This window comes from Gouania willdenowi, chromosome 16 (genome assembly GCF_900634775.1).
Source record: "Gouania willdenowi chromosome 16, fGouWil2.1, whole genome shotgun sequence".
NCBI classification, from domain to species: Eukaryota; Metazoa; Chordata; class Actinopteri; order Blenniiformes; family Gobiesocidae; genus Gouania; species Gouania willdenowi.
Genome location: NC_041059.1, coordinates 12,547,292 through 12,566,428, shown reverse-complemented (window position 1 = coordinate 12,566,428; position 19,137 = coordinate 12,547,292). Strand labels below are relative to the sequence as shown.

The 19,137-nt window shown below is 40.9% G+C and overlaps 1 protein-coding gene across 4 annotated transcripts in view; it reads right to left on the bottom strand.

Moving 5' to 3' along the window:
- grin2db (glutamate receptor, ionotropic, N-methyl D-aspartate 2D, b) overlaps positions 1–19,137 on the bottom strand; it is a 78,783-nt gene that overhangs the window by 4,022 nt on the left and 55,624 nt on the right. For 3 of the 4 annotated variants that reach the window (XR_003675807.1, XR_003675805.1, XR_003675806.1), the window contains exons 15-16: positions 16,863–17,098; positions 12,226–15,832 (exon numbers count right to left, since the gene is read on the bottom strand). Coding sequence is in view for 1 of the 4 variants with exons in the window: in XM_028470767.1 (XP_028326568.1) it covers positions 12,659–15,832; positions 16,863–17,098 (3,410 nt within the window). In the remaining 3 variants the exon portion in view is untranslated. Of the gene's footprint in view, positions 1–7,782; positions 15,833–16,862; positions 17,099–19,137 lie in introns of those variants that run through there. The other variant, XM_028470767.1, reaches the window with a different exon arrangement.

Genomic DNA, 19,137 nt, shown 5'->3' with positions numbered 1-19,137 from the left:
TCAGTAAGGTTTTGCACACCCACCCAAGCTTGCTTTACAGCGTTTGATCCCTGGTCATAAATATGAGCTGGTGCACAGCCTTGCAATGATACAATAAGTCTGTAAACCAGAGGATGCACTCACATGGCATTTTGAAAAACACACAGATTTGGTCAGTATGATTAAGACCAGAGGGGAAGTGTCATAAAACACAAAAAAAGACTGATGAAAAAAAATATAAAGCTGCCAGTTGACTGCTGCACAAAGAGAAAAATGAGGACAGATCAATGACAAATAAATACGGAAAACGACAATCTGTCTTAGATACGATGAGGCACAAGCTTTCAGTGAGTTTTACTGCCTTCTCCGTCTACAGATGGCTATCCCATTATTTCACACCATGGCTTAATGAAACATAAAATTATCCTTTGATACGATCTTTTTTTGAAGGGAGAAATCAGCACTTTACCAATTACATGCATCCATTATGATATAATGAGCACTCACTCACTTCAGGCACCAAGTTTAATCTGGTCAGTCGTGTTTCCCCCTCCAATTAAAATTGACCTGCCTCACTGTTGTTTGGAGTGGAATTGGAAGAAGTAGCATGTGAGGTGAGCTTATATCCCATTTAAATGGCTCTCCACAGGATATTTTTCCTGCACTTGTTTTCTTCGCTTTTATCTTTTATTTTTAATACATCAAAAATGGCTTGCAGTGTTTTCCAGAGGCGAGTAATGGTGCCTCATGCCAGTCAGATGAGACATTTGGCAGGCGATTAGGGTCTGTCAACATGGTCTACAAACTCTGAGTACTGAAGCAAATAAGCCTGGTTTTAATATTTATTTTACTGCTGATGCCTTTTAGCGCAATAGCAAATACGGCTAAACGAAAAACCTTACACAGAAAACAGATGACAGTGGAAAGCCACATTTTTTTTTTTTTTTTTTATATATATCTATCAAGCGTAGTTCAGCAACTTTTGATTACTCGCAGTGAACAATGAAAATGGAAGAATGTTTGACAGAAGACACTCAGTCAGCAAAAACATTCAATTTAAAAAAAAAACTCAATTTCCAAGTGCCTAAATGTCTCCATTTGTTGCTTTTTATGTTTTTGATTACATTGCACATTTATGGGAGACAGTGGCTTTTGATAAAGGCAAAGCTTTAACTTTAATAGAGTCTGCCCTGCCAATCTTCTAGACTCAGTGCACACTACAACGCAAATTGGAGACCTGACAGTTCCTCAGGGAAGAAGCAAAACTGGGTTTATTCTGTGTGAGAGTGACTTGGTGTGTTTAACTAAGAAAAGGAAAAGACTCAAACATGGATAGCTGGACCTTAGCGCTAAAACAGGGACGCTAAGGAAGCTGATTGTGGTGTTAAATGCAGGAAACAAAACACCATTTTCGAGCATACACAGACACACAGCTGACAGTGACGAGGACTGATTCAGTAATGTCTCAAATGTTGGCCTAGACTTGAGTTGACAAAAACCAATCCTTCAATTAATAGCTCATCAAAATTTAAGCAAAAACCAAATACCATGACCTTTACTGAATTCTGCCTAAGGGGGAGACTGTGCGCTTCCAACTGTGCCAGCTTGCTGTCTTTGGAAGGTCCAGTTAAAATAAATCAACGGAGACCACCACTCTGAGGAGAATTTATTTGACTGAATAAGTGTATCCGGTGGTGAGTACCCATATATAACTTAGGATAAACAGGTAGGCTAATACAGGTTTATTTCGGTATCAATTTTTACAATCAGTACAGGAAAACTAATTTGTGCTGCCCTGATCCAACAGTTTATACCACCACTCAATGATTGTTTAACGGTTCGATTCATGTGGCGTTCAAGGTTATATTTGAACCCTTTGCAATAGTTGTACAAGTACCACATCACTGTGGGTAATTCATTTTCTACGTGGTAACTGTACCTATCAACACTAACTCATCATTCCTTTTTTCTTTCCCAACTAAACTTTGGTAATGTGCCTGATCGTCAGCAGTGTTTATCACCCGTTTGGTGTGTTTTATGTTGCTATCAGAGATTCATTTACATGGTGTAAACCTGTGTTTTCTGTGTGTTTTGTAGTTTTACCCTGATTTCATCTGTCAATACATATTTTATTTGAAGAACTGTTTGCAATCTCTCCAACAGAAAACCAATGAATTGAAGATCCATGATGTGAAAAAGGCCTATGCATGTCGTATGAGTTGATATTGGAATAGGAAACTAGTGTTGGTTAATATCAGCCTATCCAATATAAGAATATATATTATATTCAACATTTGTGTCTTTTTGTAATATCCTAAAAGACTGCATTCTTCTCCTGTAACAAATGAGCTCTTGTAAGACAATTAGTGAATTATATGGGAGTTTCAGTTTTGCATGCACATTTCTAATGGTTTTGATGAATGAGATGCTTTTGTTTGACAAGTTTAATCTTCACTTAATTAGTGCAGAGTTAATGACCCTGGACGTCATGTTTGAAGAACTGTAGCCAAGCAATAGATCATCTGCACATACTGTAGATAAGCAACGTATGAGCAAACTTGTAAACTTAAATTACATTTCACAGTATGTGCAGTTACTAACAATGAGTTAATTTCTCATCTGTTGGCTAAATTCTGTCTTATCGCAGCATGAGCGAGCAGAAGGATGCGATTGGATAAGCTGTTCATGGGACAAATTGTCAACGTGTAAAGATATGTTTGTCTTCATTTAAGTATTTTAAGATAAATTCCTATATCGGGCAAGAGGCAGCACACACAGGCAAATAAGGAGAGTAAAGAAGAGTTTTTGTGACCTAGATAAAGTAGGGATAATCCTTGATAGACCAAACCAATAGCCTACAGTTGTAGAAATGTAAACATTCAGCCACAGGGAGCGATTGCAGACAAAGCAGCTTACGCTCTATACTCTCATTGCGATTATTTACAGACAAACAAGCTGTAATAGTAAAAACTACAAATTGGTACACAAATAAACCGATAACTGAAGATGCTTTGATTAGAGGTGAAATACATTTTTCATTAGTTGTTTACTTGCTCCACATAAAAGAGTCGGCCACTATTTTGACGATAAATCAATCCACTTTGGGAGTAAATGCAAACGCTTTGTGGCTTCAGCCCAAATAAATGCCTGACGCCTCATTTGGTCTAACTATTATGTAAATGTAATAGAGTTTTAGACCATCAGTGCCAGGCTGTTTAGGATTTCACGTTATGTATTGATGAGCTAACAAGCTAACCCTTTTTTTTTTTTAAATCCGTATCATACAAGAAGCGATCAATTAATCAAACCTGGATTTAGAGTTTTAAGTTGAACATTTCCAAAAATGAATAATGACATGTTTAAGTGCCTTTCCATTAGTTTTTTTTTTTTTTTTAAAAAAAGGGAAGTTGGTGAATTTCAAGGGGAGCACTTAATAAATACAGCACAAAGCTCAGGCTTGAATTTGAGCCACAAACAAAGAGATGCTGGAGGTGCAGCTGAGCCTGAGTTAAAAATGATTCAACTGTTCAATTATCCAAACACATTTCACTCATCATGATAAGGATTACAGCCTGCAACAAAAAAGAAAAAAAAAACTTTTGTAAACCCGCATGCATGGAAATAAAAAAGCTATGCAATGATATATTGAACAAAAAAAATCCCATGCTGCACAGGCACATATCGTTGCTTTTTAAGCACATATTAGCTTTGTGACAGTTAGCTCATTTGCCCCAGGTCATGACTCAGTGTGGCTCAGATGAAAATGAAGGAAACGGAAGTCTGGCTGTCTCGCTGTGGGAAAAAAAGATGGAGATGAAAAGCTGCTTGGATGTTTTTTTCAACTTTAGAGATCAAGCTGATGAGTTGTACAACCCTGCAGCGCTGCACACATGATAAAAGCGAAACAGTGTACACTTTCCCTATGTACTGTATAATCGTGGGGCAAAAATGTAAAATACATAAACTGTGTATTCTGCACATGTACAGTCCTTTTTATGAACACACATATGTTTGATGTGTAACATGCACATGTCACCAGAGGAGCAGAAACATAAAGGGAATCCAAGGGAGGAAAATCCCACAGGAAAGATAGAATGCTTCTACAGGAAGAATAACCTGTGATAGAGTGAGGTGAAGAATAGATGACATTACTTAGTCATTCAGATGAAACCAAGCTGTGATAAAAACCTAAACAGAAAGACAAATGAAGTTATTGGCAGAATACTAAGTAACACAGAGAGTGGAAGGGTGCCGGGGCATGGGGCTGGCACACTGCATGACAAGCGACAACACTAGTGCCTTTAGAGCAAGAAAAAATAAAACAGACAGAGAGAGAGAGAGGAAGAGGAAGGAGGGGTGGGCTGAGACAAAAAGAGAGCAAGGAAGTGTGAAACCCTGCACCACAGACATGAGTTACAAATCCCCATGGAGCTGGTGGCAGATCAGTACAGGATCAATCTGCTCCACCTCAGCAGGGACACTTTCTCCATATACAAACATACGTGTGTGTACAGTTACGTGTTTTTGTCCCCATAAGATTTATGTGTGACAGCTGTTGTTTGCATGTTAGTCTGTTGAAACTCAAGTGGCAGGGAAAAGGTATGAAGAGAAACAGGTAGGACAAAGGACCAATCACAAACTATATTTCAATCACAGATGTGTTGTGGAATAATTTTAGGCTTGGAGATAAAAAAAAAAAAACATATTTCTACTGCATGCAAAAAAAAAAAAAAAAGAGATTTATTTTTAATTTAATAATTCCTAATTTTACCATCCATAAAGAAATCATAGCCAGTGATGTATGATGAACCACGTGATAAACACAGAGTCTATAAGTGTAAAGTAGTATAAAGCAGGGGTGTCAAACTCATTTCAGGTCAGGGGCCAAAAACGTTAACCTTGCCTGCAAGATGGATTCTCCTGGTGTTCACAAACACCAGAATCCATCTTATGCTTCTCCCGCCTTTGCCTTTCGCAACCAAACCGACTGCCTCATGATTCGAATCAATCATGAGGCAGTGTTGTGGTTTAGGGCGGGATATCCGGGTGTGACAAAGGCAGAAGCACCGAAGCAAAACTGGCGCATGCTCAGTTGCGGGGAGAGATCTAGCTGGGATACTGCTATTAGCATAGCTCTGAATCAAAATAGAAAGATGTCAAAGCAGGAGGATGGTTAACGTGCCCTTAACTCGCATACTCATGTTGCAAAAACGGCTGCCATCATGTGATAAAAGCATGCAGGAAACTGTGAGCCCTACTAATATTGTAGAGTCTTATTGAAATTGTGTATTATTTTGGAGATATCTACAACTGATGTAGTTGGTCATATACACAGTGATTCTTTTTTGCTTTTTCCTGCAGGCTGAAGTAGATGCTCTAAAGGGGTGGATTTGGCCCCTGGGCCTTGAGTTTGACACATGTGAGTTAAAAAAAACTTATCAGAATCATGAAGCAAAAAGAAGTATTGACCTTAGATCAGTGTTTGGCTACACATACCCAAATGTCTACAACTCAATCTTATTAGAGCGTTAAGTCATCAGTGAATGTACCAAGTCCTCACAAGTAATTAGCCATTAGCCCATCATACTGACAAAGCAGGTCTAATTAGTAGACAATAAGTGCAAGGGGAACCAAATTAAACATATTTAAAGCCTTCCCAACAGTCCAATAGAATATCACGTGTCGTGATGCTAGGACGGTCCTTATGCTTGGCTAAGGCGAAGGTAGGACAAAAATACAAATGACTGGTTGTAACATTTTTACTGGTATCTATTGCTTTTATTTCTATTATTACTAGTTTGATTAATTCTGGCAGACTAGTCTAAAATAGCCCAAAAAGATAAAACAAAAAAATGAAGTGCAGTTGTCTTCATCTATTGTATTGTTGTGGCAGGGTTTTTTTCCAGTGAATTCAGCTCAATTCAATTAATTTAGCTTGATGAGAACATTTCTTGTTGTGGTAGAAATACTGCAGGTCAGATGCTTCTGACTTGCCAGCAGCTGGCCCAAGCAGAGATTTGAGGCAGTGTGTGTTGCTCTGTTCGAGAACAAAACAAGTGGATTGTGTCGGGTGGATCAAAGCAGCCCTCTGACAAGTACCAAGAAACCCTATGAACTATTTGCAGGCTGGCAATGATGTGTAGACTCTAGCATACACATACGGGCACACACACACACACACACACTCACGCTGAGTACTGTCAGCTTGCCAAAGATACTGTTCGAGCTCTTCAAAAAAAAAAAAATCTTCTTTTGAAATGTTTTTGATTGAATCACAACTTGTATGGAAAACACAGGCACAACAAATAATGCACACGCTCACAGCACTGACACAAACTCAAAGCCCATCTTTATAATGGCATTTGTGACACAAGAAAGAAAAAAAAACACAGCAACACTGGGAATAATTAAAGAGAATCTTATTTTATGAAGCATTTCTCAGGAAGTAAGTGCAGCACTGACCCTCCAGCCCAACCCCAGACAGACAATGTCAAATTAACTAACACATTTAAATTAGAGCATAGACCAGAGCAGTCGGGGCAATGAGCAACATCACTCAACTAGCAACCCACCTTAGCAACACATAAGTAGGCCTGTAGTCTTGGCAAGGTTACTAGAGCAAAGCTGGGCCTTTTTATGATGCTGAAAAACACATACATACTGGTTTCTGTGGGTGTCAGTGCTCTCTCTCTGATAAATAATGCCCAAGACCTGGAACTGCAACATGTGGTACTCCTGTATTTCCTAAAATAAAGTTCATGGTCAATTCAGCCCATGAGGACCCTGTTTAAATTCTGGAGCACCACACATTTTATTTCTGAAGTCATGGGCCAATAGAAAGGAGGAGCCTGACTCAACATGGGGCTCTCTCAAACTCAGGCCTTTATGACTGGAGCACACTGTACCAGGCTGGACTGCTCAGCGCATACGTTTTGATCAAATGTGATAAATCAAAGTGGATTAAGACGAGGAGGTGAGTCAAAAGCAGAGGCTCCATGCAAAATAAATTGAACACGACCTGTTTAAATAGGAATTGACGGATTAGAATTGACAGAACGGTGCAGAGCAAACTCAGAGAACAGACAGTCCGTGGAATTTTATATGAATGAAAATTAGAGCAGCATTAATATCTGTGTGATGTTCTTTGTGTTTGGAGCATTGCAGAGTTAGATTGAGCCATGTGCAAATAATCAGCCTACTTGAAGCAATGCTTAACATTGGTGGAAACTTGCCTGAGTGATGTGTGGATTATTGTGTTAAATATTCATGCATGGTAAAGTGGGTGAATGGTTTCTTTTAGTAATGACAGTAGATGAAACGCAAGCCAAGGAGGGATATTAATGATTTCTCACATGCACAGAGGGCACCGATTGTAAAGTTGCACACGCTAAAATAAACAGCATCTTTTTGCAACATTTAGCCACAATCCACATTTTGTTTTTACTTTTGACAAGATTTACAGCAATATTTGTGAAATTTGTGACATTTCTTTTATTGTTAAAAAATATGCACATTTACCAGAGGTACCAAAATAAAAGCTCATTTTGCATATTAGCTAAATATTTAGTTTCACCTGTGACATTTAGATTTAGATTTAAAGCTAGGGTTGGCGATTTCCTCCAGATACACTTTTTAGGTTTTTGGTTGAAATTGTCTTTATGTCCTGACAGAAATGAAGATCTTATGTGCTCTGAAAAAGGAACGAAGAAAATCCATCATCTGTCACAGCTGTAAACCTGTAATAACTTCAACCAATGGAAAAAAACAAACCAATTTTTTAACCAATCACGTCTCCCTGCTCGTTCTCGATCCCTCACATGCACGAGCTCACACTGAAAATGCATCACCTCTGACAGAGTTAAAACAGAGTTTTTAGTCAGGTTTTTGACAAATAATGGTAAAGTTTATTGTTTACTTACTGCTCAATAAGATATGAGACAACGACGTTTCTATACAATACATTGATGAGCTGAGGTCTGCTCCTGCAGCAGCTGTGCGGGTGCACGTGAGTGAGACGAGCACAGAGGGGAGGGTCGAGGGGGTAAAGGCGGAGCCATCAGGGAGGCGACATTCAAAATCATGCTAGCTTTTGAAAATCGCCTACCATACCTTTAACATTTATATTTAACATTTAGATTTACAGTTAACATTTACATATAGCATTAACATTATATTTTTAAGCATTGCTCTAAATCTGTTTAAAAGTAGCATTAAAAAATTCACATACGTTTTTTAAATGTGGTTTGTTGCTATATTTTGCAAAAAGTTGCTGTTTATTTTCGCATGCGCAACTTTACAATCGGCACCCCATACATGCACTTTACATGCATGTCGTTTCCTCTTAGCACAATATGTTCAATAGGAAAAGTATGCAAGTGCAAAAAAAACCCTACAGAGTTCTGATTCAGACTAATGTGATATCATACATTAAGGATAACAAACAGTAGACAATTTTGATTAAAAGAAAAAAACTAGGGTAATAAAAAAAACTAAACAAAAAAAAAAACACTCATAGCCATGAGAAGCTAAACCAGTCCAGTCTAGATCAGCATTGACAGCAGACACATCACGACCCTGATGCCCCTCAGAACTGATTTAAAGGAACTTTTCAAAAACATTTTGTTCAACACCGCATTTGTTAAGGTCAGCACTGAGCACAGATGGAGAGTATATCAGATCTTTGATAACTACTTTGGAGAAAGCAAGGGACATATAGTATATTACCCATCAGGCACCAGGTAGCAGCGGTGCAGAGAACACCATGGCAACGCCATGAAAAATGCCATGGCAACACCATAGCAACAGAGGCCCTACTTGCTCGCTGGTGGTGTGGTACAGCCCAGACCTGCTACAGTGGTGTGGTCGTCAGATACACACTTCAATCACATCAGTAATAGTAACAATGTTCATTATTTAGATCATCAGTCAAATATTTGATCATCATCAACAACAACCAGTCAAAAGGAGCAAGAACACAGTATCCACTGGTCTCTGTTTTTTGCTAAGTGAGAGACAGACAGAGGAATGAGCTGACTCAAAACCAAAGTTACCTACTGAAAATAAAAAGACAAAAAAACTAAAGTTGTAATTCAAGAACCAGAGCAGAGCAAATTTAAAGATGGAGAGGTGGGAAATGATCCGAGCTCTTTAAATTAGAACAAAGAAATCAAAACACAGAAAGAAACTTATTCAGCAGAATGTGTGACACACAAACACACACACGTGCGCACACACACATACACACCCACACACACACACAAATGTCAGAAAAGTAATGCCAGGTGGGTGTAGATGAGTGACAGACTGAAAGGTATAGTAGATACAGATGAATAGAGTTTAGACTTTTACTTTTCTTTTTTGTCACAGGCACTAATGTCTTCACAGTCATATAGGAGGAATCAAAATTCAAAATGAGATCGGTGTCTAGAGTCGCTACAAAGCTAAAACATTTAAAAACTATTTCATCTAACACTTCCTCCAAATATATCAAACGTAACTAATATATATACCTGTATGTGTATATATATGTATATATTTATTTTTTTTACATATATATATCTTTATAGTTAAATGACATAATTTCAACTGATAATTAAATACAATAAAATTTTAGTTAAATCACAGTATAACATGGTACATTCTCAAAACAGTATATTTTAATATATTCTTTTTCTCAGCGAAAAACAAAATGAAGTATCAAACAAACAAAAAAAAGGCAAAAAAGTTTTAAAGAGTGACTTCTGTTCATGCAGTCACAGACTTAAGTATTAGCGCCTCAGTAGAAATAATAATAAATAAATAAAAAATGCTCAATGACATACCAGGTTTAAGCCCTGTTGATTGGTTGAAAATCACTGTGACTACCACGGAGTAGTAGCCTGTTTTCACAGTTGGGGTGCAGACCGACTTACTTTCTAGCTTCACTAAAAGATGGCTGCTCTGGGTTCTAAGCATTTGCTATAAATTCAAATGAACAACCCTCCCTCCAGAAATCTTTTAGATTCCATTAAGCTACACATGCAATGGTTATTGGGCTTTCAAAGGAGGGAAAACGGGCAAAGGCATATCTTAAATAAACAAGGGATTATTTTAAAAATGCCCCACAGGGACATAGAAGAAACAATCCATTTGCAGGTAAAATGTATAGTCTGTACTTAATAGGCAAAGGAAAGAGTAAAAAGGTCGACTAACCCTTTGATCTGTGACATGCACAAACATAACACAGCACAGCCGCTCAAACAGCAGGTGAATCCCACCTCCTTATAATCAACAGCATCCAAAAAGCTACAAAATTTAAAATAATGTGTTCTTTTGCTACATCATGTCAAAGCTACATTCAACTACAATAGAAGAAGAGCTGGGCTGTGGCTGGTTTTAGTGTGAGGGATGTCGTTGTAGACTTAAAAAGATATGCACTGCAATTCTGGCACAGTTAAACTGATAGATGGCTTTTGGCACGGCTCACAGGATGTAAGATGCTACAAAGTGCTTTGCACCCTTTAACATGTAGCATCTCTTATCACACTGGGCACGCGGAGCCCGATTCTGACTTTTAATTGCACTGTAACTTCTGATCCAAATAGATGAAATCAGTCAAACAAGTTGGAAAATAACTGAAAATAATGAACATCTGACCTGGCTCCGATTAAATCATAAAATATAAGGAAAAAAGGACAACATCTTTTTGGATGCAAGTAGATGTACTGATGCATCCAAATCACATTGAAGGTGGGAATATTGCTCTGAGTCAAACAGTCATCTGATAATCTTAGCAGGAGTTATCGCTGACTGCTTTCAGTGAGGTCTCAGCTACTGTGTGCACTTCCAATCATTCACAGTATGTCTTTTAGTCTTCAGAGAAAATATTTTCTTTTCCAAGTACAAGTTTCTTGGCACTCAGTTATTCATTCCTTAATTAAATATAGTAAATGTTGCAGTAAAAGCAGCTTCACTTAATGTCCACAGAATGCAAAGATATTACAAAATATGTTCCATCTGGAAATTGTGCATTTGTGGTACACAGTCTGAAGAAGGGATGATAAATTGTGCTTGAAATAATCCGACATCTCTAATCTCAGCCTAAATCTGTATCTATTGAGCATTTAAAATTGAACTGCACTTTATTTTACCCTAGGAATGAACTCTACCTTAAAGCTTTCATATCGGAATTTAGTAATAAGGATCATGCCCACCTCATGCTTAGTAACAAGCAGCGATCATTATTAAACTCACCTGAAGCTTCTTGCAAAACTGTCTTAAATCTGATTTTAATAATATGCAGCCATCTAGTGCCAATTACAGATATTGCACAAATCTTTACTCTACTTACAGGTTTATGCATTGTTTACATGTAAAAAGAAAAGATGACGCTGTATCAATGAAAAAAATAATAACCTAAAACCAATTTACTGAAGAAGCTACTGGAGAAACCATTGCTTTTGAGTCATTCCCACTTCCAATACAAGCCACATCCAGCTTCCTCTTTATTAACACATTAACACAATCAGAAAAAGATATAGAGTGGGGAAAAAAAATAATTGGTAGGAACAAAGTCTGTAAAGAAGGCAAAAAAGGCAGACAGGAAATCGAAATTGGCTACATATTTTTTTTTTGTTCATATTGTTACTTTTACTCTTTTTTTTAAGTTCGGATTGTTTTACAAATTTCTTGATACTCGTTCAAGTTCTGGTTGGACCACATGTTAAGCTTAAACAGGACAGAGGAGGAGCATCTTATCTTCATTCTGATTGGTTAAAAGAGTGTCTGTAAAACATGACATCACGCAGATGGTCCTGGGGTAGAGCTAGATGGGTCCCATGGTCTTATGAGGTCACAGAGCAAGTAAGTAGCACCGTCCTCTCTGCCCAGTGAGAGGACAGTGCACGAGAGAGGTGAAAGCATTGCTTTTCATATCAACTGACTTACAAAAGGGAGGAGAAGAGGGTCATCTTATCCAAAACTGAGGAGCTGTCTGACAATTCAGTCCAAAAGCCAACAGCTAATGAGGACAGGGCGCCAGACTCTGTTGACCATATATAGGCAACTTCCACTGAGGTGGGTTCTCAAAGCCAGAGGGAGGGAGACGTTCTTTGTGAGTGTGTGATTGTGTGTGTGTGTGTGTGTGTGTGTGCGTGTGTGTGTGTGTGTGTGTGTGTGTGTGTGTGTGTGTGTGTGTGTATGTGTGTGTGTGAATTTGTGTGGGTGTGTGTGTGTGTTGGGGGGTGCAAACATGACATCATTACTCACAAATTGGAGACCACTGTTATCTTCAGTTGTTGCTTGGGGAGGGGAGGAGAACCGAAGATGACATCACTAAGCTCATTTCTGAGCAGAGAAGTTCTGGTGCTGCTGTCCCCGGCGACGCATCCACACCCTCGTACTTATCATCATGGTAAACATCCAAAGGTAGATAGCTCACTCTGGTGTGACGTCTCACTGTTGCCCTTACTAGGATGCGTACTATAGAGCGGGTGGAAGCAGTATTGCCTTCGCAAAGAGCAGTGTTAGCAAAAATTCTACTGTCCAAACTAGATCCCAAAGTGATGGCTGCTAGATGATTTCCTAGGGTCTCCATAGCAGCTATATCACTGGTGATGTCCCTGCCACCAACTGCAGTGGCACCTTGGTTCACTTTAGCATTGGTTCTTGCTCCCATGTCTCCCTCTCTCCTCTCCCCCTGTCATACTTCACTCTCTAGGCTAGAAAAGTGGGCTGACCCTCGACGTGAACACAGGCTTTTGGCTTTGAGTGGCAGGTGGGGGGAGTAAAACCTCCTTGGCTGTGGCACTGAGCGCAGTCTCTGATATTGGAGTTTGGCACTGGCTGAAGCCTGAGCTTGGGCCTGGCCTGACATCCCTACCCCAGCTGGTGGGGAGACAGAGGATGTAGAGGGTGGTGGTGGTATGGGCATTGGAAGAGAAGTTGGAGACAAGGATGCCTGCGTTGGTGGTGATGGTGAAGGCTGTGGTGGATGGTCTGTGGGTTGTGTGCTGAGACTGAGGTTAGACTGGCTGCCGGATTTGGCCTGAATAGGATCTGGTTTAGGAGGCAGAGGTTTGGGATGGCTCCCTCCGCTGAAGCTGTGGCAGTGGGGGAGAAGCTCTTCCTGGCTATGAGAAAGTGCGGAGGACCTTCTTTTGGAGTGTGACATGTGTTGGCGGCTGTGGGGATGTGGATATGGATGAGGTTGAGGGTACAGACTACAGGAGCACATGGTTGCCCGCATTGATTCCTCTCTTCTCTCCCTTGTTCGCCCTCGACTCTTTTCTCCACCTTTCCATTTTTTCTCTCCCTTCACAGGTATTTTATCCATAGACCAGTACCGCCTTGGTGGAGGAAAGGCTGCAGGAGGCGGTGGCCACTGAGAACACAATCCTCCACTCCCTCCCCCAGATCCCCAACCACCACCAGGTCCTGATCCCCAAAAATCACCACCGATCCACCCTTCTGCTCTACTACCAAGTAAGGAATCATCTCGACTGTTAATGCTGCCACCCTTCTCTCTTGAGGGGTAGGTACCAAAAAACCAGCTTCCTCCCCCTATGCCACCTATACCAGAGCTGCTACCTGCTGCTTCTCCCTCCCAGTATCTTTCAAAACGACCAAATTCTCCAGAGGAGCCCTCATCTGAATAACTGTCCTCAACTCTGGCGCGATCCCTCTCGGATTCAGAAACCGCCCCCTTACCTGTTCTCCTTCCCCTTTGATCCCTTAGTCTTTCTCTATCCTCTTCTTCTTCTTCCTCCTCATCCTCAGAATCCCACTCATGGAATGATAGCCCTTCTCTTGTCTGTGCTTTTTCTTTTTCGTGATGCATTAACAGAGGTCGTCGCTCTCCAACTCTACCACTATTGCCTCGATCTATCACACTACTTCTTCGACGCTTAGATGAAGGAAGTACTGGATGGAAAGATGTTGGTGGAGTATTCGAACCATCTCCTCTTCCATTAACCCAGAATTTGACAGAGGCGGGCAGCTTATTCAGGTTAGGGTAGCGCTTACTGGGTGTGTGATGACGAGAATGAGAGTGTGATGATTTGGGACGCCGCTCCCTACTTCTACTACTGTCCTGATCTTCCCTGTCATTGCCATCCTCTCCTCCTTCTCTCCTTCCTCTTTCTCCTTCCCATGAATCCCTATTCTTTTCCCCAAATGTATTTCTATACTGGGCAGAAAATGAGGAATAATCTTGTATTCCTCCTTCCCTGTCTTCTTCTGCCTCCCCTTCTCTTTCTGGCTCTACATCTCCCTCTTCTGGCTCAGAGAGTTTTCCCCCTGTGGATTTTTTTCTTTTCTTTGTCTTTAGTGCCTTCTTTTTCTTCTTTTTATCTTTTCTACGCTTTCTTTCTCTTTCTCGCTCTCGTTCCCTCTCTTCTCTCTTTTTCCTCTTTTTGGTCTTTTTCTTCTTCTTCTTTTCTTTCTCCTTCTCTTTCCTCCTCTTCTTTTCCCGTTTTTGTCTCTCAGGATCTCCACCTGCTCCACTCCTCTCTCGCTCACTCCAGCTTGCCCACCACTCTTGAAGCTGTGAGAGTTGGCTTCCACCTCTTTCTCTCTCATGTTCTCTTTCTCTATCACCCCAGGATGTGCGTGGTTTTCTGGGGGGTATGGGTGGAGGTAGGCGGCCGTGGCTTAGGGAGCGAGGCCGGATTATAGAGCGTTTTCTTTCTCTCCCTCTTCCAAGTAAAAGACTTGACTCCTCGGTCAGCTCCTCATCATCATCATCATCCTCCCCATCTATTCCACCAGTCCTGTCTCGTGTGCTCCTGGAGGAGCTGTAAGAATAGGTTGGAGAAGTAGACCGAGAAGATGAGGCAGATGTGGACGTGGATGTGGACGAAGTGGTTGACGAAGAAGATGAGGATGTATAGTGCAAGGACTCAGAGGGAGAAGGGGGTGTGTAAGAGGGGCTGAGGGGTACTGGTACAGGGAGTGAGAGTGGGGGAGAGAGGGGGCGTGCCCTCCTCCCTCCGCCCTCTCTTACTCCATCTCGTTGTCCTACCCGACGCCCCAGGGGCAAAATGTTCTCATACAGTGGGCCACCCGGCTCTTTGGGCTTCTTGGGCCTGCGTTTTCTCCAGAAAGATGAGGGGAGAGGGGGAGAGGGGTGTGGCAGTGGGGGTGTAGGAGGCAAAGGGGCCTGACTCTTGGGAGGCTGTCTAGGAGTGCCCAGAGGTTTAACAGCACCTTTCCCCTGACCTCCACTGCCACCTCCTAACACCCTCTTCCCCACTCCATGGTCCACACCCTTCTCTGAGTAGAAGGCCACACTGGCAGGAGGAGGCTGGGGGTGGCCCCTCGGCATAGTCTTGGGGGTCTGGGACCCTGCTGGTTGCTCCATGCAGGGCCCCAGTCCCTCAGGGTCAATGGGACCATAGTATCTTTTATAGCCATCAAGTCCCCCAGCCCCTCCAGCAGCTGAAGCCCAGTTTGGTGGGAGTTTCTGTGCAAAGGGTCCAATGTCAGTGATGCCCCCTCTCACAGCCATTGGATTAGCACTTGTAACCGATTTTGGCAGTTTCCAGCGATCCACTACAGCAAGTCTGCGGTCTGGGCGAGGCAGGAAGGTGGAGCATGGGAGGGGTGCACCTGCAAGTGGGGTGCTTGAAGGACCCATTGCACTTCCAGAATGCACCACGGTGGGAGGAGAACCCGGCAGAGGTGATTTGTAGACTGTCTGTGGCTGCTGCTGCGGTGGTTGCTGTTGCCCCATGGCTATGGCTGGGTTTGTCATGGTTGTTGAAACCATGTGTGACTGGGAAGGGACTGTAACCATTGCAGTGTGATGATGCGTGGACAAAGATTTAGCTCCACCTGGTGCAGTTTCATCTTCAAAGCTACAGCAGCTGTACATGCCCTAGAAAATAGACAATACATAACAGTCATTTTTTGGTAGAAATACTTAATAGTAATGAACAACAGCAGTTTAAATAATTTTGAAATATGGTTATACAAATGTGAAAGAAAATATCTGAATACATTCAATGCATAAACATCAGTACAGAGGTACATTGTAAATATGCAACGTAAACAAAAACTGTATTATTGTTTATATGCATGAAAAGAGAATATGGTAGTTAATATTTAACAAAGCTCTACAAAGAATTGCCACTTTTCCATAAAAATGCAAGATTGCTGTTTTTCCATAAATATCAATCTAATTATAGAAAAGTGGTGCACTGTTTAGGTAATGAGGTTACATGGAGTACAGAAATGCATGAGAGGAACTCCTGGTGCATGGTATTGAAATCTATTTTTTCAGTGAAGCTACAATAATCATTTGCACATGGTATGGGGTGCTTCTTTCAAGGTCACTGTTAAAAGGAAGAGGATATCCAGGGTGTGAGCAAAATTGAATTTCAATTAATCTCCCAAATTGACTGAGTGGAATTGAATTGACTCTTGACCTCAGACTTTAATACTCACGCTGATAAGGGTGCTCACAGTTGAGAACACATATGCTTAGACATATGTCCATATGGCTGAGTGCACAGCCCTGTGATTACAGTTCCTCAAGTTTCATTCTAAGCAACACTCTTAAGTACACATTACAGGGACAAGCAACTGGCTTCTGACTTTAGATCAAATGAATAAACTATGTTTAAGTAGTTTATGATCATGTGAGATTAGAAGATTATTTTTTTGGTGTCTAAATACAAATTCGAAATAAGGTTTTTTATTGAAAGAAGATCTGAAATTTCCTTGCAATGAGTTTGTAACGTTTACGCCATATTCTGCTGATGTCATCACACAACAGTACTATTAGATATAAATAAACATTGTACACTTCTTTCAAACTACCAGTTGCATCACGGCTTTCCGACCACTTTTTAGGTCAACAGTTAATGCACTTATTGATTTAGTACAATGAAAAGAAAGTCACTTACCCTGCTGATTGCTAAGAGGAAGTCCAATTTGCCTGAGCTTGTAGCCATGCAGTGGCGCAACTTCCAGTATACTAAGTGCTCCCAGGCAAACACAAGCAAACTGAGGCCCATGGCCACTAGCAGCATGTAGAAAACTCCAGCCATGTTGTCAATGTCCAGTTTACTGCTCATCACCTCAATCTTGTCATTATGGCAGATACCAGACAGCCAGAGGCGCTCCAGCATCTCAATTTCATCTGGACAGGAAATAGTAATGGGTAGGATGGAGGGACATAGATGATGATGAAGGAAGGGAAGAGGGAATAGGGTAATTGAGGAGGTCAAAATGGGGTAGGAGAAGGCATTGAGAAAGGAAAACAGGAAAAAAAATACAGTAAGGAATATAGACGGAATTAACTGCCTGGTGAAAGTAAAGTGAGGGAACAAGACAAGACACAGAATGGAGGAAATGCTATATGCTCAATAAGATTGTATTTGGTGAAAACAAAGAAGAGGGAGACCCTTAAAGGTTGGATGATGGATTGATGAATGGATGGATGGATGGATGGATAGATGGATGGATGGATGGGTGGATGGATGGACATCTGTAATAGATTACAAGGAGGGACATAGACAAGGGACAGAAATGTGATTAATAAGCAATGATGTGAAAGCACACAGTCCTGTTTGTTTGTCTGGCTATTATTCAAGGTTACTCATCGAAGGCAGAGGTCAGTAAGACAAAGCGCTGTGTCCAAACTAACAAAGGGGATGGAGACTGAGACAGATTAGGGTAGAGGGTCAAAAACAATGAAGTTGAGGTGAGAGGCAAAATGGCATCGACAACCTAATCTCAACATTGTATCCCAAAACAAATAGGCAAGGAGTAGAGAGACCTGGAGGCTTGGTGAGATGTTTGGAAAGGCTGAACAACCACAGGGATGCGTGAGGTAAGTAATGAGAGAGTTAAGAAGAAGGCATTATAAAGAATGTGTTCAGGAATGTGTCAGGAGGAAATGAGACACTGTGTGTTGAGTGGCTGCAAGAAGAAGGAAAACAAAATTGTAGGATGAGAGGCTGGGATTGTGTTATTTTGACAAAAAAGTAAAAGAGTTCGGCATGAGAGGACAAAAAATGAGAAAAGAAATTTGAAGCAAAAAAAAAAAAGTAAGATGGAAGAACACAGACACAGGTTGAGAGAGAAAAGATCATAATCATTTAATTGTGCTCGAGGGATGGTCACAATCTCCATCAAGGTGGTAAGCTCTCAGGGATTTAAGATTCACATCTATTAACCTACCAGAAACCAGGCTAGACTGCCTTAACCAATGCTTTACATATTTAGTGATGATCCAACAGTTCTGACTGGTGTATGTTGTCTTTTCAAAGCTGAAATTGGCCACAGAGGTTGCTAATGTAACCATAGGGATGGACAGCCAAAGCACAGAATACATGAATCACAATGTAGAGATGTTTGCAGTGTTATCTTGAGCTCAGGGCCCTGCTGGGCTTGGTCTCATTATGCAGTCGATAGTACATATTCCTCTTGAGATACTGTTTTCCTTCCACTGTCCAAAAACTGTAAGAGTCATTGAAGTCTTTAAATTGACTGTATAGGTAAATGTATGTTTGCGTACTTGTGATAGTCTCTTCATGTTAGTACTTTGACTGACTGGAGACCGGCCAATGGTGTATTCTAACTTCCTCCCTCAAAGAGTAAGCCGAGAAAATGTTAGTGTGGTCTGAACAAAACACTTTACTTGAAGTTTTATGCATAAGGCTGACATTACGCTGTCTTTATCTGTCATTAGTATGAATAAGGTGTCATGAAGGCTGTCATAAAGTGTCGTTCACTAAATTATGACACCTTCGGAGCTATGTTGGCATTTTTTGGGTTAGGTGGAGGTATCTAGTTGGGTTAGGTAGGGTTAGGGTTAACGTTAGGGCTCAGGAATAAGGTAACGAAGGGTTAGGGTAAGGTATGGTTAGGGTAAGGTATGGTTAGGGTAAGGGGTTAGGGTAAGGGGTTAGGAGTTAAAGTAATGAAGGGTTAGGGTAATGAACAACACTTAATGACAGCCTTCATGACACCTTTTTCATGCTAATGACAGGTGTCATGTCATAATATTGACAGCGTAATGTCAGCCTTTACTGTATGTATAAAACTTCAAGTGAAATGTTACCCAAATTTGCTTAGGTCTTCAGATTGCCATATTGCAAATCACATCTTAGATTAGCAACATACACTAACTGTTTCTGCAATAGATGGACACAGTGCCCATTGGTAGACTTAGAG